Raw genomic sequence first — 27,117 nt, 5'->3', positions numbered from 1 at the left:
GAGAATGAAGTGTGTACAGCTGTGACGCAAGACTTTAACCGGCTAATAGCAGATATCAGAAATATTGCTGGACACAATGTAGAAGTTTTAAAGAGGATCCTGGATCACTACTTTCTTCAGTGCCGGTTCATCCAGGTTATAATTGATATGTGGAGCAACGGGATACCAGCACCAACAGCTGATTTGACAATGAACTTAACAAGGAAGCCTCGAGTTGGCAGAAGAACACTGGAAACACAGCAATGTCATACAAATATACTGGAGAGATTGGAGGTGTTTTCTGCTCTGAGTCAGGGAAAGTTAGGGACGAAACCAGCTCTGAACCTTTTAATCAAGGGCTCTTCACATATGACAAGGAACCTCCCTTGATGGAGGGGCGGGGTTTAAGTGGTCAATAAACCTCCAAGATGAATAACCTTCTTGCACACATGCCATGAAATAGGAATTTATCCGAGCCATACAAAATATAAAAAAAAATAAATTACTCCGAGGTTCTTAGGATTTTGTAGAACATGTCATGATAATGATGGCTGTCACTCACATGAATTATATATTTTATGCATTTTTCGAGAAAGAAGTGTGTGTTTTTTTGCGAGAGAATATTTGTGTGCACATGAAAGTGTTCGTGTAAGTACGTGTGTGCGTATATATTTATCGAATTGTACTTGCACGGATCCAGTTGCAACTACGGACAGTGTTTCTCAGTTTTCAGTCACCTGGCAGTGTCTCAGTGCTTCTTTGTGCTTGTCACATCATCTTCAAAAGTTGTATTTGGAGTTGCCTACCATTCACGAAGCTCGTTCCAATTTTATATATTTTTCAGTTATATATCTTGATGTTCCTGCAAATCGTCTAGGTTTTAGCTCCGTTTGTATATTTTTTTCTTATTTCTCATTTCAATGCGTTTCTTTATTGACCTTCTTTATGCTCAGAACCTAACCTAACCTAACCTAACTGAGACTCATTAATCAAATTATACTTCTGATAATATCAGATACAATTGATTCTAATAATTTGCATGCTATAGATATCAAGCTTATTGGACGGTAATTTGATAGAATGGGCTTATCCCCTGATTTAAATATAGGAATTACATTAGCCATCTTCCACATCTCTGGCACAACACCAGTTTGGACGGAAGCAATATACACGCTCGTTAGTAGGTAAGACACATAGGCAACAGTTAGGCAACTTTATTCCGAAACGTTTCGCCTACACAGTAGGCTTCTTCAGTCGAATACAGAAAGTAGGCAGGAACAGTAGAGATGTGAAGACGATGTAATCAGTCCATCACCCTTGAAGTCGTAAAATTTGAGGTTGTCAGTCCCTCAGCCTGGAGAAGTTCAGTTCCATAGTCCGGAACTATCTGAAGATCAAGCGACAGTGCGGAGACTTAAATACTGTCGGAAGGAGAGGTGCAGAGTAGTAGTAGTAGTGAGAATGTAGCCACTGAGAGGTCATGTCCCTCTCAGATCCAACAATTCTCACTTGAAAAGGTTGTCCAAGGTGTTTTCTGAACCAAGATGCCATGTGTTACAGTATTGTTTACCATTTTGATGTTCACGCTCGTTAGTGCCTGACTAAGTTCCAACTTGCATTCTTTAATTACCCTTGAAAATAATTTGTCGGGCACGGGGACTTATTTTGTTTCAGTTTATCTACCTGTGTGATAATCATTTAGCTCGTGACAGTAATATTACTTAATTTGTATTCTTCAGGAACTGAATAATTAATGCTTTAGGTAGATGTCGTTTTGATAAGGACCTGCCTCGTATGGGCCAGTAGGCCTTCTGCAGTGTTCCTACATTCTTATGTTCTTATGTTCTTATATAATTTATGTTTTCTTGTGTAAAGACTGACAGTAAACAACCATTAAATAGAGAACACATTTTTTGTTCATTATCAGTCAGCTTTCCATCCCCAGTTCTCAGCAGTCCAACTTTTTCCTTCATCTTCGTCCTATACACTTGAAAGAACCGTTTTGAATTGGTCTGTGATTCAATATTAACCTTAATTTCATAGTCGCATTTAGCCTATTTAATGCCATTTTTTTTTTTACTTCTCTTTTACAGTGAACTTATTGGCCAATAAGGTTAACCTCTCATCTTTTGATGCGCCTATAAATTCCTCTTTTCTCTCCTAATAGATGCGTTAGTCTCCCACTCATTCATTTGGGATCATTCTTATATTACATGGTTTCTCTCCGGGGAATATATACTCTGAGCATGTTGCACATTATTAAGGAAACAGTCATAAATGCAGATCCCTTCATTATCATATGAACACCCTCAATAAAATTATTATCTAGATAACCCCAGTCGAGATTAAACAGGTGTTCACTAAGTCCATTATAATCTGCAGGTCGAAACTCCGGGACTTTTACTGTATTATCCTTATTCTCGCACTCCTATGTAATATTAAAAGTAATAAAAGGAGTTTGGATTGTAATTCGGATATTTAGGAAACAATTAGCCAATAATACGTTTTCATGGTTGTATGTTAATTTTATATTCGAAATACTGTTGGATTACATGTCGAACATTTAGCACTAATGTATTTTCCTCTCAATGGAAGCTGAGCACTGATTTTACGTTAAGTTTTAATTTACCATTTTGATTAAAAATGTTGGTTTCCATCCAGCTACTGGAGAATGCTTCTTCTGGTCAGCTTCAAACCCCTAATACTGGGTTGTATGGGTCTTACTTTCCTTGTTTTATTAAAGAAATTTGGAAAATTTTTAATACAAATTTCCATGTGATAATTTGTGAATGCTTCTTTCGAGTGGCATCAAACCTTCAACACTAATAACTTCAGAACGCAGCTTTTGAGCGGGATCAAACTTAAAGTGAATATGTATTTGGGGATTTCGGTCCACAACATAACTGCGATAACTGGAGAATTGTTTATTTTTAATGGGCCTTAAACTGATGATTCTTAGTGGAAAAATTGAGTTACTTTGGGATGGGTTGGGGACTGTTTTTTTTTGTTTTTACTGAAGAAATTGAAATATTAATTTCTATTTGATGACTTGTGGACTCCTTTTCTGATTAGCTTCAGATCATCAACATTCATATAGGACTTTATTTGATGTTTACACTGCGCTCTGTGCTAATATTTCTTTTCGGTGTATTGGAATAGTTAGGAATAGGCTTACAGGATACAGGGATACCTATCTCAGACACCTGAATACCTGAAGGATACCTGAAGGGCGTTATATGGGATCAATGATCCTGCAGCTCAGTCCCAGACCAGGCCTTCTGGAGGATCAAGGCCTGATCAACCAGGCTATTATGTTGGCCGCTCGCAATCCAACGCGTGAGCCACAGCCTAGTTGATCCAGCATTGATTTAAGGAATTTCTCCAGTTCTCTCTTGAAGACCGCCAGAGGCTTGTTGGTATTTCCCCATATGCACGGAGGGAGGGAGGGAGAAAGGGAGGGAGGGAAGGAGGGAGGGAGGGAGGGAGGGAGGGAGAAAGGGAGGGAGGGAAGGAGGGAGGGACCTCTGACACTCGTCCTGTTCTTGCTTTTTATTGGGGGTATTTTGCACCTTTTGCCAAGTCTCTCGTTGTCATACGGAGTAATTTCGGTGTTCAAGACTGGAAACGGCGTTTCCAGTATTTTCCAGGTGTAAATTATTAAGTACTTTTCTTGCATCCCAAGGAATACAGCTGAAGGGACTTCAAGCGTTCTCAGTGGTTCAGATGCTTGACTGAGTGTATAAGAGCAGTGAAAGTATTGCATCTCAGCATCCTCGCCTGCCATCAGTATTTCCAGCTTGGAGAGAACAAGCGACTTAGAGAATATCATCATGGGCTATACATCTCTTGTCTTCAGAGCTCTAGTTATCCAGATCGCATCTGGTTTTTATGTGAATTAACTATCCACAATGTAGTTTAATACTCACGGTTCTGTTGCCAATCTTGTTGACTCTGCAGTTGAGTTTGGCTGGCTGGTCGACCAGAGCGGTGACATTGGCAGAGCGCTCCACATCATAGAAGGGCCCCGGTGGCAACACGTCGATGAAGGGTGGCAGGGAGTTGTACTGGTGCTGCTGCTGGTGGCTGCCAGACTCCTCATCCAGGATGGTGCAACACGCTGCCACAGGAAGATGCAATCATTATCATGGCACACAAAATAAGTTCAAATACAGATACATGTGTAGAATGTTCGCTGATCACTGAATGTTTTGGGGGGTTATCCTAGGTAATTTACACTTATGTTACTATGTATGATAATTTGTGTACATGTGTTTATGTGTATCTGGACCTAAATAAACTTACTTATTAATCGTGTTAGATGGATTATTACTTCTATGACATTTTATTTTCATGTAATTAACTAGGCAAGCTTCCAGGTGTTGACATCTAAGGTCTGTTTTAAATTAATAAGGAATATCTTGCGCATTCATCTGAGGCTCCAGGATAGATATTTGCGAAAAAAATAGTGTGATCTATAGGGCTGTTTGATAGACTTTCTCCCAATGTGGTGGTTACGTGATTATTTAAATTTATGGTAAGTAGACTATAGGTAATTTGATACTAGCGTCATTTGACGCCAGTATATAAACACCAATATTCCTGCCTGTGCTTCACTATGACTACGATGCTCATCACCTGCTACTAGGTTGAAGGACTGCTTACCTCACGTCACATTATGGTCTTGTATTGTACTGATAAACTAACTGGATAACGAAACGTCTACAAATTAAATGTACCCAGATGCTGCACGTGTCTAATTCTTCATCTTGTCGGTATTGCATACAATATATATGCAGTATGCCATATATATATATATATATATATATATATATATATATATATATATATATATATATATATATATATATATATATGCTAGGTAGTGGGTTGGTAGACAGCAACCACCCAGGGAAGTACTACCGTCCTGCCAAGTGAGTGTAAAACGGAAGCCTGTAATTGTTTTACATGATGGTAGGATTGCTGGTGTCTTTTTTTCTGTCTCATAAACATGCAAGATTTCAGGTACGTCTTGATACTTCTACTGACACTTAGGTCACACTACACATACATGTACAAACATATATGTACACACCCATCTGGGTTTTCTTCTATTTTCTTTCTAGTTCTTGTTTATTTCCTCTTATCTCCATGGGGAAGTGGAACAGAATTCTTCCTCCGTAAGCCATGCGTGTTGTAAGAGGCGACTAAAATGCCGGGAGCAAGGGGCTAGTAACCCCTTCTCCTGTATATATTACTAAATGTAAAAGGAGAAGCTTTCATTTTTCCTTTTGGGCCACCCCACCTTGGTGGGATACGGCCGGTTTGTTGAAAGAAGAAGAATATATATATATATATATATATATATATATATATATATATATATATATATATATATATATATATATATATATATATACATATATATATATATATATATATATATATATATATATATATATATATATATATATATATATATATATATATATATATATATATATATATATATATATATATATATGTAGATGCAAGGAATTCGCGAGAGCAGGCGAAATATACACAAACACTGATCTCTGGCTGAAGGAGACTCGAACCTATGAACCTTAGAACAAGGTACGCAGTGGTATACCAAACTCACCACACTGGACCAATACCTTGGAGTCCAGCTTGCGCTAGACTTTGATCCAAGGCAGCCAGCTTCCAGGATAACCCAGGGTGAGAGGGTTAGCCGTCCAGGATAACCCACGGTAGGGAGGGTTAGCCACCAAGGATAATCCAGGGTAGGAAGGGTTAACGACATCAAAGTCGTAACAGCCACCCAGGTTAACCCAGGGTAGGGAGGGTTAGCCACCCAAGATAACCCAGGGTAGGGAGGGTTAGCCACCCAAGATAACCCAGGGTAGGGAGGATTAGCTATCCAGGATAATCGTGGGTAGAGAGGGCCATCGAGGTCTGTCCGTGTTATTTCCAATGGGTCATTCACTCTTGTCTCCCCCAGGATGCCACCCACACCAGTCCACTAATACCCAGGTTACCTACTTACTGTTAGGTGAACAGTAACAGCAGTTACTAGTGACTAGCACCGAAGTACCTACTTCTAGGTGAATAGTGACATCAGATGTAAGGTGACTAACATCCAGGTACCTATTTCTAGGTGACTGGGGGCAACAGGTGTAAAGGGACTAACATCCAGGAACCTGCTTACTGCTATGTGAACAGGGGCTGCAGGTGTAAGGTGATTAACATCCTGGTACCTACTTCTAGGTGAACTGTGATAGCAGATGTAAGGTGACTAACACCCAGGTACCTATTTACTCAAAGGTGAATAGGGACACAGGTATAATGTGACTGACATCCAGGCACCTACTTAAGGTGAACAGTGACAGCAGGTGTAAGGAGACTAAGACCCAAGTACTTAATTACTGCTAGGTGAACGGGACAGCAGGTGTGAAGTGACTAACACCAAGGTACCTACTTGCTTGGTAAGTGAACGGGACAATAGGTGTAAGGCGTGTTTCCACCCGTGCCAGGGATCGAATCACGGACATTTAGTGTGTGAGGGTGAGGACACTGTATAGTACAGATCCTCCCCGACTTCTGACCTATGCGACTTATGTACATCCGCACATACAACCAAAAAAAATTACAGTGATGAAAGAATGAGTAACAAGAACATTGACAGGCCTAGCCAAGGCTACATTCCATACAGCAGTTCTATTTGTGAAGTCTATCAAGTAATGGATCTTTAGGTAATTAAGCAGGTTGATAAAAAAAAGACAGTCATAACAGAAGTTTATTAGGCTAAGAGAATGTTGTACAGGTATACCACCTGTACACATCATGTTAACATGATTCCCACATCCATCCATTTCCAGATCCCTCCGGTCCGTCGGAACGAAACTCGGGACATAAGTCACGGAGGGTCTGTAATTTCCTGCATGAAATGAACTGCTGTTAACGTTTTAGGTTCTAGTCCTAAAAATCTTTATTACTGTCAGTATACAGGCTAGCCTTCGGGATATTTAGCACTGATCAACCAGCCTATTAACTTTGGTACGTAATACTTATATGTGACTGTCTTCATCTGCTTCACCTGACCACCTCCTCCACTTGCTCCAGTACAAAAACCTATTACCAAGTCTTTACATTAGATTCACCAAGGCTAACAGATGGAATACTTTAAAATTACACAACCATTAAGAGGCACGTAAGTTCCACCGTCTTCTAATAACATGTTAAATTCTCCACTAGAATCTACCTTGTCCATAATTACTATCGCATTTGCTTTGTCTGTTTCGTAAGGTGAAGTCCAGGATCTTTCCTTAATTCATGGTATAACTTAACAAATCTTAAAGGACAACTGTGTTATAGAGGACCTCTAGAGGACCATTACAATACAATTGTGTTTTAGAAGTCCGAGCGGAGCTCAGACATCTATAACACAATCGTCCTTAAAGATTTGTTAAGTAACACCATGAGTTAAGGAAAGATCCTAGTCTTCACCTTACGAAACAGACAAAACAATTGTGTTAGTAATATGGACAAGGTAGATTATAGTGGAAAAATGAACATGTTATTAGAAGACGGAGGAACATACATGCCCATGAAGCAAGCCTCACCCACCATGATGTAAACATCGTTACTGTTCCATCTTTCTATTAGTTTCACCACATGTCTCAGAATTATACTGAAAAAAACCTACTGGGCAAGGAAACCTCTTCCCATAAAAGATTATAAAATGTTGCATATGTTTCTTTTTCATAAAGGCGAAGCTTACTGTACATGACTGTAGTTGCTATTCAGCAGTCAGTCAGAGACATGATAAGTATTTCTGAGCTGCCCAATTTGAAAAATATTTTCCTCCATGTTTTCCCCAGTGCATCATTTTCTCTCGTGTCTTTGATGTCGCTCTCAGATGGGAGGATTTGTCGTCACGTTGACAACCATGATGGTCACCAATGATGGCGCAGCCTGACATCATGTTAAATAAACTTGCTGCTCCCCTTCCAAGTTTAGGCAAAAAAAAAAACTCACTGACTAAAACACTTAAAGAACACCGTTTTTTTTTCACTTTTGTTTTAAAAATGTACCAATACTACAATATGTGATGACCAGTAAGATATATTGTGTTCAGGGCCACAACCAACCCGGGACCCGGGAATACACACATTATCGGGCCCATTGTTTTCACAATCAGAAAAAAAAGTGTACAACATTTGTGTGGTCCGAAGTGTAGACAGATAAATAAAAAGATATCGTCAATGTTCGTCATATTTATTTTTTAATTGAAACAAAAAATAAAATGCAACAAATTTTCGAAATTATATTATTCACAACATTTAAATACAAAAGTTTTGGACTCGCAGATTTAAAGGCAAAATATGAAACTAATAATATGCTAACAGTGTATATAATATCTTTATTTCTACAAGTACATGTACAAGGTATACAGTCCTAGCTGACATCACTGACATACTACTATATAGAAAGCCACTTGTTATGCTGAGCATTTCGGGCAAATTTGGTCAGTTTTGTCCCAGGATGCGACCCACACCAGTCAACTAACACCCAGGTACCCATTTTTACTGATGGTGAACATGGACAATCGGGGTGAGGAAACCCATCGCCGCGAATCGAACACGGACTTGCACCATGTGAAGCGAAAATTTATGTCACCAGGTCACGGGGCACCGTGGCATGAATTATAAAATGGTTACCTTAGAAGACCTGAAATTCGTAACATGAAAAATATTACAAAGAAACATGACAATAACAGATTAACAAACAGTTTCATATAAATAGAGCTTGAGTTTATATTTAAAGTGCATTTTTCACACTTTAGGCCACTAAGCAAATCAATAATGCAATTAAAATGAGTTTTCTCGCCAAACGAACTTCCACTACCGGACATGAAACTGTTAAGTCGACTGACACTCAGTTAATCCCAGCTGTGAAGGAGAGCTGTGCTTCTGCATCCACCATCCTCTAGTAGGCACGACTCCAGGTAACAACACTGCCTTTCCTCTAGTAGGTACGACTCCAGGTAACAACACTGCCTTTCCTCTAGTAGGTACGACTCCAGGTAACAACACTGCCTTTCCTCTAGTAGGTACGACTCCAGGTAACAACACTGCCTTTCCTCTAGTAGGTACGACTCCAGATAACAACACTGCCTTTCCTCTAGTAGGTACGACTCCAGGTAACAACACTGCCTTTCCTCTAGTAGGTACGACTCCAGGTAACAACACTGCCTTTCCTCTAGTAGGTACGACTCCAGGTAACAACACTGCCTTTCCTCTAGTAGGTACGACTCCAGGTAACAACACTGCCTTTCCTCTAGTAGGTACGACTCCAGGTAACAACACTGCCTTTCCTCTAGTAGGTACGACTCCAGGTAACAACACTGCCTTTCCTTTAGTAGGTACGACTCCAGGTAACAACACTGCCTTTCCTCTAGTAGGTACGACTCCAGGTAACAACACTGCCTTTCCTCTAGTAGGTACGACTCCAGGTAACAACACTGCCTTTCCTCTAGTAGGTACGACTCCAGGTAACAACACTGCCTTTCCTCTAGTAGGTACGACTCCAGGTAACAACACTGCCTTTCCTCTAGTAGGTACGACTCCAGGTAACAACACTGCCTTTCCTCTAGTAGGCACGACTCCAGGTAACAACACTGCCTTTCCTCTAGTAGGTACGACTCAAGGTAACAACACTGCCTTTCCTCTAGTAGGTACGACTCCAGGTAACAACACTGCCTTTCCTCTAGTAGGTACGACTCCAGGTAACAACACTGCCTTTCCTCTAGTAGGTACGACTCCAGGTAACAACACTGCCTTTCCTCTAGTAGGTACGACTCCAGGTAACAACACTGCCTTTCCTCTAGTAGGTACGACTCCAGGTAACAACACTGCCTTTCCTCTAGTAGGTACGACTCCAGGTAACAACACTGCCTTTCCTCTAGTAGGTACGACTCCAGGTAACAACACTGCCTTTCCTCTAGTAGGTACGACTCCAGGTAACAACACTGCCTTTCCTCTAGTAGGTACGACTCCAGGTAACAACACTGCCTTTCCTCTAGTAGGTACGACTCCAGGTAACAACACTGCCTTTCCTCTAGTAGGTACGACTCCAGGTAACAACACTGCCTTTCCTCTAGTAGGTACGACTCCAGGTAACAACACTTCCTTTCCTCTAGTAGGTACGACTCCAGGTAACAACACTGCCTTTCCTCTAGTAGGTACGAATCCAGGTAACAACACTGTCTTTCCTCTAGTAGGTACGACTTCAGGTAATAACACTGTCTTTCCTCAAATAGGTACGACTCCAGGTAACAACACTGTCTTTCCTCTAGTAGGTACGACTCCAGGTAACAACACTGTCATTCCTCTAGTAGGTACGAGTCCAGGTAACAACACTGTCTTTCCTCTAGTAGGTACGACTCCAGGTAACAACACTGCCTTTCCTCTAGTAGGTACGACTCCAGGTAACACTGCCTTTCCTCTAGTAGGTACGACTCCAGGTAACAACACTGCCTTTCCTCTAGTAGGTACGACTCCAGGTAAAAACACTGTCTTTCCTCTAGTAGGTACGAATCCAGGTAACAACACTGTCTTTCCTCTAGTAGGTACGACTTCAGGTAATAACACTGTCTTTCCTCAAATAGGTACGACTCCAGGTAACAACACTGTCTTTCCTCTAGTAGGTACAACTCCAGGTAACAACACTGTCTTTCCTCTAGTAGGTACGACTTCAGGTAATAACACTGTCTTTCATCTAGTAGGTACGACTCCAGGTAACAACACTGACTTTCCTCTAGTAGGTACGACTCCAGGTAACAACACTGTCATTCCTCTAGTAGGTACAACTCCAGGTAACAACACTGTCTTTCCTCTAGTAGGTACGACTTCAGGTAATAACACTGTCTTTCATCTAGTAGGTACGACTCCAGGTAACAACACTGACTTTCCTCTAGTAGGGACGACTCCAGGTAACAACACTGCCTTTCTTCTAGTAGGCACGACTCCAGGTAACAACACTGCCTTTCTTCTAGTAGGCACGACTCCAGGTAACAACACTGGCTTTCCTCTAGTAGGCACGACTCCAGGTAACAACACTGTCTTTCCTCTAATAGGAACGACTCCAAGTAACAACACTGCCTTTCCTCTAGTAGGCACGATTCCAGGTAACAACACTGCCTTTCCTCTAGTAGGCACGACTCCAGGTAACAACACTGCCTTTCCTCTAGTAGGTACGACACCAGGTAACAACACCGCCTTTCCTCTAGTAGGCACGACTGCAGGTAACAACACTGTCTTTCCTCTAGTAGGCACGAGTCCAGGTAACAACTATGCCTTTCCTCTAGTAGGTACGACTCCAGGTAACAACACTGCCTTTCCTCTAGTAGGTACGACTCCAGGTAATAACACTGTCTTTCCTCTAGTAAGCACGACTCCAGGTAACAACACCGCCTTTCTTCTAGTAGGCACGACTCCAGGTAACAACACTGCCTTTCCTCTAGTAAGCACGACTCCAGGTAACAACACTGCCTTTCCTCTAGTAACCAGGACTCCAGGTAACAACACAGCTTTTCCTCTAGTAGGAACGACTCCAGGTAACAACACTGTCTTCCCTCTAGTAGGCACGACTCCAGGTAATAACACTGCCTTTCCTCTAGTAGGTATGATTCCAGGTAACAACACTGCCTTTCCTCTAGTAGGTACGACTGCAGGAAACAACACTGCCTTTCCTCTAGTAGGCACTACTCCAGGTAACAACACTGCCTTTCCTCTAGTAGGTACGACTCCAGGTAACAACACTGTTTTTCCTCTAGTAGGTACGACTCCAGGAAACAACACTGCCTTTCCTCTAGTAGGCACGATTCCAGGCAACAACACTGCCTTTCCTCTAGTAGGCACGACTCCAGGTAACAACACTGTTTTTCCTCTAGTAGGCACGACTCCAGGTAACAACACTGCCTTTCCTCTAGTAGGCACGACTCCAGGTAACAACACTGTTTTTCCTCTAGTAGGTGCGATTCCAGGTAATAACACTGTCTTTCCTCTAGTAGGTACGAATCCAGGTAACAACACTGCCTTTCCTCTAGTAGGCACGACTCCAGGTAACAACACTGTTTTTCCTCTAGTAGGTGCGATTCCAGGTAATAACACTGTCTTTCCTCTAGTAGGTACGACTCCAGGTAACAACACTGCCTTTCCTCAAGTAGGCACGTTTTCAGGGAAACAACACTGCCTTTCCTCTAGTAGGTACGACTCCAGATAACAACACTGTCTTTCCTCTAGTAGGCAAGACACCAGATAACAACACTGCCTTTCCTCTAGTAGGCACGACTCCAGGTAACAACACTGCCTTTCCTCTAGTAGGCACGACTACAGGTAACAACACTGACTTTCCTCAAGTAGGCACGACTCTAGGAAACAACACTGTCTTTTCTCTAGTAGGCACGACTCCAGGTAACAACACTGTATTTCCTCTAGTAAGTACGACTCCAGGTAACAACACTGCCTTTCCTCTAGTAGGCACGACTCCAAGGTAACAATACAGTCCTTTCTCCAATAGGTACGACTCCAGGTAACAACACTGCCTTTCCACTAGTAGGCACGACTCCAGGTAACAATACTGTCTTTCCTCTAGTAGGCACGACTCCAGGTAACAACACTGCTTTTCCTCTAGTAAGCACGACTCAAGGGTAACAACACTGCCTTTCCTCTAGTAGAGACGACTCCAGGGAAATAACACCGTCCTTTCTATAGTAGGCACGACTCCAGGTAACAACACTGCCTTTCCTCTAGTAGGGACGACTCCAGGCAACAACACAGCTTTTCCTCTAGTAGGCACGACTCCAGGTAACAACACTGCCTTTCCTCTAGTAGGGACGACTCCAGGGAAATAACACTGTCCTTTCTATAGTAGGCACGACTCCAGGCAACAACACTGCCTTTATTCTAGTAGGCACGACTCCAGGGTAACAATACTGTCTTTCTCTAGTAGGCACGACTCCAGGTAACGACACTGTTTTTCCTCTAGTAGGCACGGCTCCAGGGTAACAACACTGCCTTTTCTCTAGTAGGCACGACTACAGGTAACAACACTGTCTTTCCTCTAATAGGTACGACTCCAGGTAACAACACTGCCTTTCCTCTAGTAGGCACGACTCCAGGTAACAACACTGTCTTTCCTCTAGAAGGCACGACTCAAGGTAACAACACTGCCTTGCCTCTAGTAGGTACGACTCCAGGTAACAACACTGCCTTTCCTCTAGTAGGTACGACTCCAGGTAACAACACTGCCTTTCCTCTAGTAGGTACGACTCCAGGTAACAACACTGCCTTTCCTCTAGTAGGTACGACTCCAGGTAACAACACTGCCTTTCCTCTAGTAGGTACGACTCCAGGTAACAACACTGCCTTTCCTCTAGTAGGTACGAATCCAGGTAACAACACTGTCTTTCCTCTAGTAGGTACGACTTCAGGTAATAACACTGTCTTTCCTCAAATAGGTACGACTCCAGGTAACAACACTGTCTTTCCTCTAGTAGGTACGACTCCAGGTAACAACACTGCCTTTCCTCTAGTAGGTACGACTTCAGGTAATAACACTGTATTTCCTCAAATAGGTACGACTCCAGGTAACAACACTGTCTTTCCTCTAGTAGGTACGACTCCAGGTAACAACACTGTCATTCCTCTAGTAGCTACAACTCCAGGTAACAACACTGTCTTTCCTCTAGTAGGTACGACTCCAGGTAACAACACTGTCTTTCCTCTAGTAGGTACGACTCCAGGTAACAACACTGTCTTTCCTCTAGTAGGTACGACTTCAGGTAATAACACTGTCTTTCATCTAGTAGGTACGACTCCAGGTAACAACACTGACTTTCCTCTAGTAGGTACGACTCCAGGTAACAACACTGCCTTTCCTCTATTAGGTACGACTCCAGGTAACAACACTGCCTTTCCTCTAGTAGGTACGACTCCAGGTAACAACACTGTTTTTCCTCTAATAGGTACGACTCAAGGTAACAACACTGCCTTTCCTCTAGTAGGCACGACTCCAGGTAACAACACTGCCTTTCCTCTAGTAGGCACGACTCTAGGTAACAAAACTGTCTTTCCTCGAGTAGGCACGACTCCAGGTAACAACACTGCCTTTCCTCTAGTAGGCACGACTCCAGGTAACAAAACTGTCTTTCCTCGAGTAGGGACGACTCCAGGTAACAACACTGCCTTTCTTCTAGTAGGCACGACTCCAGGTAACAACACTGCCTTTCTTCTAGTAGGCACGACTCCAGGTAACAACACTGCCTTTCCTCTAGTAGGCACGACTCCAGGTAACAACACTGTCTTTCCTCTAATAGGTACGACTGCAGGTAACAACACTGCCTTTCCTCTAGTAGGCACGACTCCAGGTAACAACACTGCCTTTCCTCTAGTAGGCACGACTCCAGGTAACAACACTGCCTTTCCTCTAGTAGGTACGACACCAGGTAACAACACCGCCTTTCCTCTAGTAGGTACGACTGCAGGTAACAACACTGTCTTTCCTCTAGTAGGCACGAATCCAGGTAACAACTATGCCTTTCCTCTAGTAGGTACGACTCCAGGTAACAACACTGCCTTTCCTCTAGTAGGTACGACTCCAGGTAATAACACTCTCTTTCCTCTAGTAAGCACGACTCCAGGTAACAACACTGCCTTTCTTCTAGTATGCACGACTCCAGGTAACAACACTGCCTTTCCTCTAGTAGGCACGACTCCAGGTAACAACACTGCCTTTCCTCTAGTAGGCACGACTCCAGGTAACAACACTGCCTTTCCTCTAGTAAGCACGACTCCAGGTAACAACACTGCCTTTCCTCTAGTAACCAGGACTCCAGGTAACAACACAGCTTTTCCTCTAGTAGGAACGACTCCAGGTAACAACACTATCTTCCCTCTAGTAGGCACGACTCCAGGTAATAACACTGCCTTTCCTCTAGTAGGTATGATTCCAGGTAACAACACTGCCTTTCCTCTAGTAGGTACGACTCCAGGAAACAACACTGCCTTTCCTCTAGTAGGCACGACTCCAGGTAACAACACTGCCTTTCCTCTCGTAGGCACGATTCCAGGCAACAACACTGCCTTTCCTCTAGTAGGCACGACTCCAGGTAACAACACTGTTTTTCCTCTAGTAGGTGCGACTCCAGGTAATAACACTGTCTTTCCTCTAGTAGGTACGACTCCAGGTAACAACACTGCCTTTCCTCTAGTAGGCACGACTGCAGGTAACAACACTGTCTTTCCTCTAGTAGGCACGAATCCAGGTAACAACTATGCCTTTCCTCTAGTAGGTACGACTCCAGGTAACAACACTGCCTTTCCTCTAGTAGGTACGACTCCAGGTAATAACACTGTCTTTCCTCTAGTAAGCACGACTCCAGGTAACAACACTGCCTTTCTTCTAGTATGCACGACTCAAGGTAACAACACTGCCTTTCCTCTAGTAGGCACGACTCCAGGTAACAACACTGCCTTTCCTCTAGTAGGTACGACACCAGGTAACAACACCGCCTTTCCTCTAGTAGGCACGACTGCAGGTAACAACACTGTCTTTCCTCTAGTAGGCACGAATCCAGGTAACAACTATGCCTTTCCTCTAGTAGGTACGACTCCAGGTAACAACACTGCCTTTCCTCTAGTAGGTACGACTCCAGGTAATAACACTGTCTTTCCTCTAGTAAGCACGACTCCAGGTAACAACACTGCCTTTCTTCTAGTATGCACGACTCAAGGTAACAACACTGCCTTTCCTCTAGTAGGCACGACTCCAGGTAACAACACTGCCTTTCCTCTAGTAAGCATGACTCCAGGTAACAACACTGTATTTCCTCTAGTAGGTACGACTCCAGGTAACAACACTGCCTTTCCACTAGTAGGCACGACTCCAGGTAACAATACTGTCTTTCCTCTAGTAGGCACGACTCCAGGGTAACAACACTGCCTTTCCTCTAGTAGGGACGACTCCAGGGAAATAACACTGTCCTTTCTATAGTAGGCACGACTCCAGGTAACAACACTGCCTTTCCTCTAGTAGGGACGACTCCAGGGAAATAACACTGTCCTTTCTATAGTAGGCACGACTCCAGGTAACAACACTGCCATTCCACTAGTAGGCACGACTCCAGGCAACAACACTGCCTTTCCTCTAGTAGGCACGACTCCAGGTAACAACACTGCCTTTCCTCTAGTAGGGACGACTCCAGGGAAATAACACTGTCCTTTCTATAGTAGGCACGACTCCAGGCAACAATACTGCCTTTCCTCTAGTAGGCACGACTCCAGGTAACAACACTGCCTTTCCTCTAGTAGGGACGACTCCAGGGAAATAACACTGTCCTTTCTATAGTAGGCACGACTCGAGGTAACAACACTGCCTTTATTCTAGTAGGTACGGCTCCAGGTAACAACACTGTCATACCTCTAGTAGGTACAACTCCAGGTAACAACACTGTCTTTCCTCTAGTAGGTACGACTCCAGGTAACAACACTGTCTTTCCTCTAGTAGGTACGACTCCAGGTAACAACACTGTCTTTCCTCTAGTAGGTACGACTTCAGGTAATAACACTGTCTTTCATCTAGTAGGTACGACTCCAGGTAACAACACTGACTTTCCTCTAGTAGGTACGACTCCAGGTAACAACACTGCCTTTCCTCTATTAGGTACGACTCCAGGTAACAACACTGCCTTTCCTCTAGTAGGTACGACTCCAGGTAACAACACTGTTTTTCCTCTAATAGGTACGACTCAAGGTAACAACACTGCCTTTCCTCTAGTAGGCACGACTCCAGGTAACAACACTGCCTTTCCTCTAGTAGGCACGACTCCAGGTAACAAAACTGTCTTTCCTCGAGTAGGCACGACTCCAGGTAACAACACTGCCTTTCTTCTAGTAGGCACGACTCCAGGTAACAACACTGCCTTTCTTCTAGTAGGCACGACTCCAGGTAACAACACTGCCTTTCTTCTAGTAGGCACGACTCCAGGTAACAACACTGCCTTTCCTCTAGTAGGCACGACTCCAGGTAACAAAACTGTCTTTCCTCGAGTAGGGACGACTCCAGGTAACAACACTGCCTTTCTTCTAGTAGGCACGACTCCAGGTAACAACACTGCCTTTCTTCTAGTAGGCACGACTCCAGGTAACAACACTGCCTTTAATCTAGTAGGCACGACTCCAGGTAACAACACTGTCTTTCCTCTAATAGGTACGACTCCAGGTAACAACACTGCCTTTCCTCTAGTAGGCACGACTCCAGGTAACAACACTGCCTTTCCTATAGTAGGCACGACTCCAGGTAACAACACTGCCTTTCCTCTAGTAGGTACGACACCAGGTAACAACACCGCCTTTCCTCTAGTAGGCACGACTGCAGGTAACAACACTGTCTTTCCTCTAGTAGGCACGAATCCAGGTAACAACTATGCCTTTCCTCTAGTAGGTACGACTCCAGGTAACAACACTGCCTTTCCTCTAGTAGGTACGACTCCAGGTAATAACACTGTCTTTCCTCTAGTAAGCACGACTCCAGGTAACAACACTGCCTTTCTTCTAGTATGCACGACTCAAGGTAACAACACTGCCTTTCCTCTAGTAGGCACGACTCCAGGTAACAACACTGCCTTTCCTCTAGTAAGCATGACTCCAGGTAACAACACTGCCTTTCCTCTAGTAACCAGGACTCCAGGTAACAACACAGCTTTTCCTCTAGTAGGAACGACTCCAGGTAACAACACTATCTTCCCTCTAGTAGGCACGACTCCAGGTAATAACACTGCCTTTCCTCTAGTAGGTATGATTCCAGGTAACAACACTGCCTTTCCTCTAGTAGGTACGACTCCAGGAAACAACACTGCCTTTCCTCTAGTAGGCACGACTCCAGGTAACAACACTGCCTTTCCTCTAGTAGGTACGATTCCAGGCAACAACACTGCCTTTCCTCTAGTAGGCACGACTCCAGGTAACAACACTGTTTTTCCTCTAGTAGGTGCGACTCCAGGTAATAACACTGTCTTTCCTCTAGTAGGTACGACTCCAGGTAACAACACTGCCTTTCCTCTAGTAGGCACGACTCCAGGTAACAACACTGTTTTTCCTCTAGTAGGTGCGATTCCAGGTAATAACACTGTCTTTCCTCTAGTAGGTACGACTCCAGGTAACAACACTGCCTTTCCTCTAGTAGGCACGACTCCAGGTAACAACACTGTTTTTCCTCTAGTAGGTGCGATTCCAGGTAATAACACTGTCTTTCCTCTAGTAGGTACGACTCCAGGTAACAACACTGCCTTTCCTCTAGTAGGCACGACTCCAGATAACAACACTGTCTTTCCTCTAGAAGGCAAGACACCAGATAACAACACTGCCTTTCCTCTAGTAGGCACGACTCCAGGTAACAACAATGCCTTTCCTCTAGTAGGCACGACTACAGGTAACAACACTGACTTTCCTCAAGTAGGCACGACTCTAGGAAACAACACTGTCTTTTCTCTAGTAGGCACGACTCCAGGTAACAACACTGTATTTCCTCTAGTAGGTACGACTCCAGGTAACAACACTGCCTTTCCTCTAGTAGGCACGACTCCAAGGTAACAATACAGTCCTTTCTCCAATAGGCGCGACTCCAGGTAACAACACTGTATTTCCTCTAGTAGGTACGACTCCAGGTAACAACACTGCCTTTCCACTAGTAGGCACGACTCCAGGTAACAATACTGTCTTTCCTCTAGTAGGCACGACTCCAGGTAACAACACTGCTTTTCCTCTAGTAAGCACGACTCCAGGGTAACAACACTGCCTTTCCTCTAGTAAGGACGACTCCAGGGAAATAACACTGTCCTTTCTATAGTAGGCACGACTCCAGGTAACAACACTGCCTTTCCAATAGTAGGGACGACTCCAGGGAAATAACACTGTCCTTTCTATAGTAGGCACGACTCCAGGTAACAACACTGCCATTCCACTAGTAGGCACGACTCTAGGCAACAACACTGCCTTTCCTCTAGTAGGCACGACTCCAGGTAACAACACTGCCTTTCCTCTAGTAGGGACGACTCCAGGGAAATAACACTGTCCTTTCTATAGTAGGCACGACTCCAGGCAACAACACTGCCTTTCCTCTAGTAGGCACGACTCCAGGTAACAACACTGCCTTTCCTCTAGTAGGGACGACTCCAGGGAAATAACACTGTCCTTTCTATAGTAGGCACGACTCCAGGTAACAACACTGCCTTTCCTCGAGTAGGCACGACTCGAGGTAACAACACTGCCTTTATTCTAGTAGGCACGACTCCAGGGTAACAATACTGTCTTTCTCTAGTAGGCACGACTCCAGGTAACGACACTGTTTTTCCTCTAGTAGGCACGACTCCAGGGTAACAACACTGCCTTTCCTCTAGTAGGGACGACTCCAGGTAACAACACTGCCTTTTCTCTAGTAGGCACGACTCCAGGTAACAACACTGCCTTTCCTCTAGTAGGCACGACTCCAGGTAACAACACTGTCTTTCCTCTAATAGGTACGACTCCAGGTAACAACACTGCCTTTCCTCTAGTAGGCACGACTCCAGGTAACAACACTGTCTTTCCTCTAGAAGGCACGACTCAAGGTAACAACACTGCCTTGCCTCTAGTAGGTTAGTCCAGGTAACAACACTGCCTTTCCTCTAGTAGGTACGACTCCAGGTAACAACACTGTCTTTCCTCTAGTAGGCACGACTCCAGGTAACAACTCTGCCTTTCCTCTAGTAGGTACGACTCCAGGTAACAACACTGCCTTTCCTCTAGTATGTACGACTCCCGGTAATAGCACTATCTTTCCTCTAGTAGGCACGACTCCAGGTAACAACACTGCCTTTCTCCTAGTAGGCACGACTCCAGGTAACAACACTGCCTTTCCTCTAGTAGGCACGACTCCAGGTAACAACACTGCCTTTCCTCTAGTAAGCACGACTACAGGTAACAACAATGCCTTTCCTCTAGTAAGCACGAATCCAGGTAACAACACTGCCTTTCCTCTAGTAAGCAAGACTCCAGGTAACAACACTGCCTTTCCTCTAGTAGGCACGACTCCAGGTAACAACACTGCCTTTCCTCTAGTAGGCACGACTCCAGGTAACAACACTGCCTTTCCTCTAGTAAGCACGACTCCAGGTAACAACAATGCCTTTCCTCTAGTAAGCACGAATCCAGGTAACAACACTGCCTTTCCTCTAGCAGGTACGATTCCAGGCAATAACACTGCCTTTCCTCTAGTAGGCACGACTCCAGGTAACAACACTGTCTTCCCAGTAGTAGGTACGACTCCAGGTAATAACACTGCCTTTCCTCTAGTAGGCACGACTCCAGGTAACAACACTGCCTTTCCTCTAGTAGGTACGACTCCAGGTAACAACACTGCCTTTCCTCTAGTAGGCACGATTCCAGGTAACAACACTGCCTTTCCTCTAGTAGGTACGATTCCAGGTAACAACACTGCCTTTCCTCTAGTAGGTACGACTCCAGGAAACAACACTGCCTTTCTTCTAGTAGGCACGACTCCAGGTAACAACACTGTCTTTCCTCTAGCAGGTACGATTCCAGGCAATAACACTGCCTTTCCTCTAGTAGGCAAGACTCCAGGTAACAACACTGTTTTTCCTCTAGTAGGAACGATTCCAGGTAACAACACTGCCTTTCCTCTAGTAGGTACGATTCCAGGTAACAACACTGCCTTTCCTCTAGTAGGGACGACTCCAGGTAACAACACTGCCTTTCCTCTAGTAAGCACGACTCCAGGTAACAACACTGCCTTTCCTCTAGTAGGCACGACTCCAGGTAACAACACTGCCTTTCCTCTAGTAGGTACGACTCCAGGTAACAACACTGCCTTTCCACTAGCAGGCACGACTCCAGGTAACAACATTGCCTTTCTTCTAGTAGGCACGACTCCAGGTAACAACACTGCATTTCCTCTAGTAGGCACGACTACAGATAACAACACTTCCTTTCCTCTAGTACGCACGACTCCAGGAAACAACACTGTCTTTTCTCTAGTAGGCACGACTCCAGGTAACAACACTGTCTTTCCTCTAGTAGGTACGACTCCAGGTAACAACACTGCCTTTCCATTAGTAGACACGACTCCAGGGTAACAACACTGCCTTTCCTCTAGTAGGCACGACTCCAGGGTAACAATACTGCCTTTCCTCTAGTAGGCACGACTCCAGGGTAACAACACTGCCTTTCCTCTAGTAGGTACGACTCCAGGGTAACAACACTGCCTTTCCTCTAGTAGGTACGACTCCAGGGTAACAACACTGCCTTTCCTCTAGTAGGTACGACTCCAGGGTAACAACACTGCCTTTCCTCTAGTAGGCACGACTCCAGGTAACAACACTGCCTTTCCTCTAGTAGGCACGACTACAGGTAACAACACTGACTTTCCTCAAGTAGGCACGACTCTAGGAAACAACACTGTCTTTTCTCTAGTAGGCACGACTCCAGGTAACAACACTGTATTTCCTCAAGTAGGTACGACTCCAGGTAACAACACTGCCTTTCCTCTAGTAGGCACGACTCCAGGGTAACAATACAGTCCTTTCTCCAATAGGCACGACTCCAGGTGACAATACTGTCTTTCCTCTAGTAGGCACGACTCCAGGTAACAACACTGCCTTTCCTCTAGTAGGCACGACTCCAGGTAACAACACTGCCTTTCCTCTAGTAGGCACGACTCCAGGTAACAACTATGCCTTTCCTTTAGTAGGTACGACTCCAGGTAACAACACTGCCTTTCCTCTAGTAGGTACGACTCCAGGTAACAACACTGCCTTTCTTCTAGTAGGCACGACTCCAGGTAACAACACTGCCTTTCCTCTAGCAGGCACGACTCCAGGTAACAACACAGCTTTTCCTCTAGTAGGAACGACTCCAGGAAACAACACTCTCTTTCCCCTAGTAGGTACGACTCCAGGTAATAACACTGCCTTTCCTCTAGTAGGCACGACTCCAGGTAACAACACTGTCTTTCTTCGAGTAGGCACGAGTCCAGGTAACAACACTGTCTTCCCTCTAGTAGGCACGAATCCAGGTAATAACACTGCCTTTCCTCTAGCAGGCACGACTCCAGGTAACAACTCTGTCTTTCCTCTAGTAGGTACGACTCCAGGTAACAACACTGCCTTTCCTCTAGTAGGTATGATTCCAGGTAACAACACTGCCTTTCCTCTAGTAGGTACGACTCCAGGAAACAACACTGCCTTTCCTCTAGTAGGCACGACTCCAGGAAACAACACTGCCTTTCCTCTAGTAGGCACGACTCCAGGTAACAACACTGTCTTTCCTCTAGTAGGTACGATTCCAGGCAACAACACTGCCTTTCCTCTAGTAGGCACGACTACAGGTAACAACACTGTTTTTCCACTAGTAGGTGCGACTCCAGGTAATAACACTGTCTTTCCTCTAGTAGGTACGACTCCAGGTAACAACACTGCCTTTCCTCTAGTAGGCACGACTCCAGGTAACAACACTGTCTTTAATCTAGTAGGTACGATTCCAGGCAACAACACTGCCTTTCCTCTAGTAGGCACGACTCCAGGTAACAACACTGTTTTTCCTCTAGTAGGTGCGATTCCAGGTAATAACACTGTCTTTCCTCTAGTAGGTACGACTCCAGGTAACAACACTGACTTTCCTCCAGTAAGCACGACTCCAGGTAACAACACTGCCTTTCCTCTAGTAAGCACGACTCCAGGTAACAACAATGCCTTTCCTCTAGTAAGCACGACTCCAGGTAACAACACTGCCTTTCCTCTAGTAGGCACGATTCCAGGTAACAACACTGCCTTTCCTCTAGTAAGCAAGACTCCAGGTAACAACACTGCCTTTCCTCTAGTAGGCACGACTCCCGGTAACAACACTGTCTTTCCTCTAGTAGGTACGACTCCAGGTAATAACACTGCCTTTCTTCTCGTAGGCACGACTCCAGGTAACAACACTGTCTTTCTTCTAGAAGGCACGACTCCAGGAAACAACACTGTCTTCCCTGTAGTAGGTACGACTCCAGGTAATAACACTGCCTTTCCTCTAGTAGACACGACTCCAGGTAACAACACTGTCTTTCCTCTAGTAGGTACGACTCCAGGTAACAACACTGCCTTTTCTCTAGTAGGCACGATTCCAGGTAACAACACTGCCTTTCTTCTAGTAGGTACGATTCCAGGTAACAACGCTGCCTTTCTTCTAGTAGGTACGACTCCAGGAAACAACACTGCCTTTCTTCTAGTAGGCACGACTCCAGGTAACAACACTGTCTTTCCTCTAGCAGGTACGATTCCAGGCAATAACACTGCCTTTCCTCTAGTAGGCAAGACTCCAGGTAACAACACTGTTTTTCCTCTAGTAGGTACGATTCCAGGTAACAACACTGCCTTTCCTCTAGTAGGAACGACTCCACGTAACAACACTGCCTTTCCTCTAGTAAGCACGACTCCAGGTAAAAACACTGCCTTTCCTCTAGTAGGCACGACTCCAGGTAACAACACTGCCTTTCCTCTAGTATTTACGACTCCAGGTAACAACACTGCCTTTCCACTAGCAGGCACGACTCCAGGTAACAACACTGCCTTTCTTCTAGTAGGCACGACTCCAGGTAACAACACTGCATTTCCTCTAGTAGGCACGACTACAGCTAACAACACTTCCTTTCCTCTAGTACGCACGACTCCAGGAAACAACACTGTCTTTAATCTAGTAGGTACGACTCAAGGTAACAACACTGCCTTTCCATTAGTAGGCACGACTCCAGGTAACAACACTGCCTTTCTTCTAGTAGGCACGACTCCAGGTAACAACACTGCATTTCCTCTAGTAGGCACGACTACAGATAACAACACTTCCTTTCCTCTATTACGCACGACTCCAGGAAACAACACTGTCTTTCCTCTAGTAGGTACGACTCCAGGTAACAACACTGCCTTTCCTCAAGTAGGCACGACTCCAGGTAACAACACGGTTTTTCCTCTAGTAGGCACGACTCCAGGTAACAACACTGCCTTTACTCTAGTAGGGACGACTCCAGGTAACAATACTGCCTTTCCTCTAGTAGGCACGACTCCAGGTAACAACACTGCCTTTCCTCTAGTAGGCACGACTCCAGGTAACAACACTGTCTTTCCTCTAATAGGTACGACTTCAGGTAACAACACTGCCTTTCGACTAGTAGGCACGACTCCAGGTAACAACACTGCCTTTCCTCTAGAAGGCACGACTCAAGGTAACAACATTGCCTTGCCTCTAGTAGGAACGAGTCCAGGTAACAACACTGCCTTTCCTCTAGTAGGTACGACTACAGATAACAACACTGTCTTTAGTCCAGTAGGCACGACTCCACGTAACAACTCTGCCTTTCCTCTAGTAGGTACGACTCCAGGTAACAACCCTGCCTTTCGTCTAGTAGGTACGACTCCAGGTAATAACACTGCCTTTCCTCTAGTAGGCACAACTCCAGGTAACAACACTGCCTTTGTTCTAGTAGGCACGACTCCAGGTAACAACACTGCCTTTTCTCTAGTAGGCACGACTCCAGGTAACAACACTACCTTCCTCTAGTAAGCAAGACTCCAGGTAACAACACTGCCTTTCCTCTAGTAGGCACGATTCCAGGTAACAACACTGCCTTTCCTCTAGTTAGCACGACTCCATGTAACAACACTGTCTTTCCTCTAGTAGGTACGACTCCAGGTAATAACACTGCCTTTCTTCTCGTAGGCACGACTCCAGGTAACAACAATGTCTTTCTTCTAGAAGGCACGACTCAAAGTAACAACACTGTCTTCCCTCTAATAGGTACGACTCCAGGTAATAACACTGCCTTTCCTCTAGTAGGCACGACTCCAGGTAACAACACTGCCTTTCCTCTAGTAGGTACGACTCCAGGTAACAACACTGCCTTTCCTCTAGTAGGCACGATTCCAGGTAACAACACTGCCTTTCCTCTAGTAGGTACGATTCCAGGTAACAACACTGCCTTTCCTCTAGTAGGTACGATTCCAGGTAACAACACTGCCTTTCCTCTAGTAGGTACGACTCCAGGAAACAACACTGCATTTCTTCTAGTAGGCAGGACTCCAGGTAACAACACTGTCTTTCCTCTAGAAGGTACGATTCTAGGCAATAACACTGCCTTTCCTCTAGTAGGCAAGACTCCAGGTAACAACACTGTTTTTCCTCTAGTAGGTACGATTCCAGGTAACAACACCGCTTTTCCTCTAGTGGGAACGACTCCAGGTAACAACACTGCCTTTCCTCTAGTAAGCACGACTTAAGGTAACAACACTGCCTTTCCTCTAGTAGGCACGACTCCAGGTAACAACACTGCCTTTCCTCTAGTAGGTACGACTCCAGGTAACAACGCTACCTTTCCTCTAGTAGGGACGACTCCAGGTAACAACACTGCCTTTCTTCTAGTAGGCACGACTCCAGGTAACAACATTGCTTTTCCTCAAGTAGGAACGACTACAGATAAAAACACTTCCTTTCCTCTAGTAGGCACGACTCCAGGAAACAACACTGTCTTTTCCCTAGTAGGCACGACTCCAGGTAACAACACTGCATTTCCTCTAGTAGGCACGACTCCAGGGTAACAATACTGTCCAATGTCTAATAGGCGCGACTCCAGGTAACAACACTGCCTTTACTCTAGTAAGCACGACTCCAGGTAACAACACTGCCTTTCCTCAAGTAGGCAAGACTCCAGGTAACAACACTGCCTTTCCTCTAGTAGGCACGACTCGAGGTAACAACACTGCCTTTTTTCTAGTAGGCACGACTCCAGGTAACAACACTGCCTTTCCTCTAGTAGGCACGACTCCAGGTAGCAACACGGTTTTTCCTATAGTAGGCACGACTCCAGGTAACAACACTGCCTTTCCTCTAGTAGGTACGACTCCAGGGAATAACACTGTCTTTCCTCTAGTAGGCACGACTCCAGGTAACAACACTGCCTTTCGTCTAGTAGGTACGACTCCAGGGTAACAATACAGTCTTTCTCTAGAAGGCCCGACTCCAGGTAACGACAATGCCTTTCCTCTAGTAGGTACGACTCCAGGTAACAACACTGCCTTTCCTCTAGTAGGCACGACTCCAGGGTAACAACACTGTTTTTCCTCTAGTACGCACGACTCCAGGTAACAACACTGCCTTTCCTCTAGTAGGCACGACTCCAGGTAACAACACTGCCTTTCCTCTAGTAGGCACGACTCCAGGTAGCAACACGGTTTTTCCCATAGTAGGCACGACTCCAGGTAACAACACTGCCTTTCCCCTAGTAGGTACGACTCCAGGGAATAACACTGTCTTTCCTCTAGTAGGCACGACTCCAGGTAACAACACTGCCTTTCTTCTAGTAGGCACGACTCCAGGTAACAACACTGCCTTTCCTCTAGTAGGTACGACTCCAGGGAATAACACTGTCTTTCCTCTAGTAGGCACGGCTCCAGGTAACAACACTGCCTTTCCTCTAGTAGGCACGACTCCAGGTAACAACACTGCCTTTCCTCTAGTAAGCACGATTCCAGGTAACAACACTGCCTTTCCTCTAGTAGGCACGACTCCAGGTAACAACACTGCATTTCCTCTAGTAGGCACGACTACAGATAACAACACTTCCTTTCCTCTAGTAGGCACGACTCCAGGAAACAACACTGTCTTTTCTCTAGTAGGCACGACTCCAGGTAACAACACTGTCTTTCCTCTAGTAGGTACGACTCAAGGTAACAACACTGCCTTTCCTCTAGTAGGCACGACTCCAGGAAACAACACTGTCTTTTCTCTAGTAGGCACGACTCCAGGAAACAACACTGTCTTTTCTCTAGTAGGTACGACTCCAGGTAACAACACTGCCTTTCCTCTAGTAGGGACGACTCCAGGAAACAACACTGTCTTTTCTCTAGTAGGTACGACTCCAGGTAACAACACTTCCTTTCCTCTAGTAGGCACGACTCCAGGAAACAACACTGTCTTTTCTCTAGTAGGTACGACTCCAGGTAACAACACTGCCTTTCCTCTAGTAGGCACGACTCCAGGGTAACAATACTGTCCA

General features: G+C 44.9%; 1 protein-coding gene across 1 annotated transcript in view; it reads right to left on the bottom strand.

The window, feature by feature from the left end:
* The window catches only part of LOC128703933 (zwei Ig domain protein zig-8-like), a 210,321-nt gene that overhangs the window by 114,847 nt on the left and 68,357 nt on the right, over window positions 1-27,117 (bottom strand). The window contains exon 2 of the mRNA XM_070083960.1: window positions 3,906-4,096. Within this exon, the coding sequence (XP_069940061.1) occupies window positions 3,906-4,096 (191 nt within the window). The remainder of the gene's footprint in view (window positions 1-3,905; window positions 4,097-27,117) is intronic.

This window comes from Cherax quadricarinatus, chromosome 11 (assembly GCF_038502225.1).
Source record: "Cherax quadricarinatus isolate ZL_2023a chromosome 11, ASM3850222v1, whole genome shotgun sequence".
In the NCBI taxonomy this organism is placed as follows: Eukaryota; Metazoa; Arthropoda; class Malacostraca; order Decapoda; family Parastacidae; genus Cherax; species Cherax quadricarinatus.
This window is presented reverse-complemented; position numbering and strand designations above follow the sequence as displayed.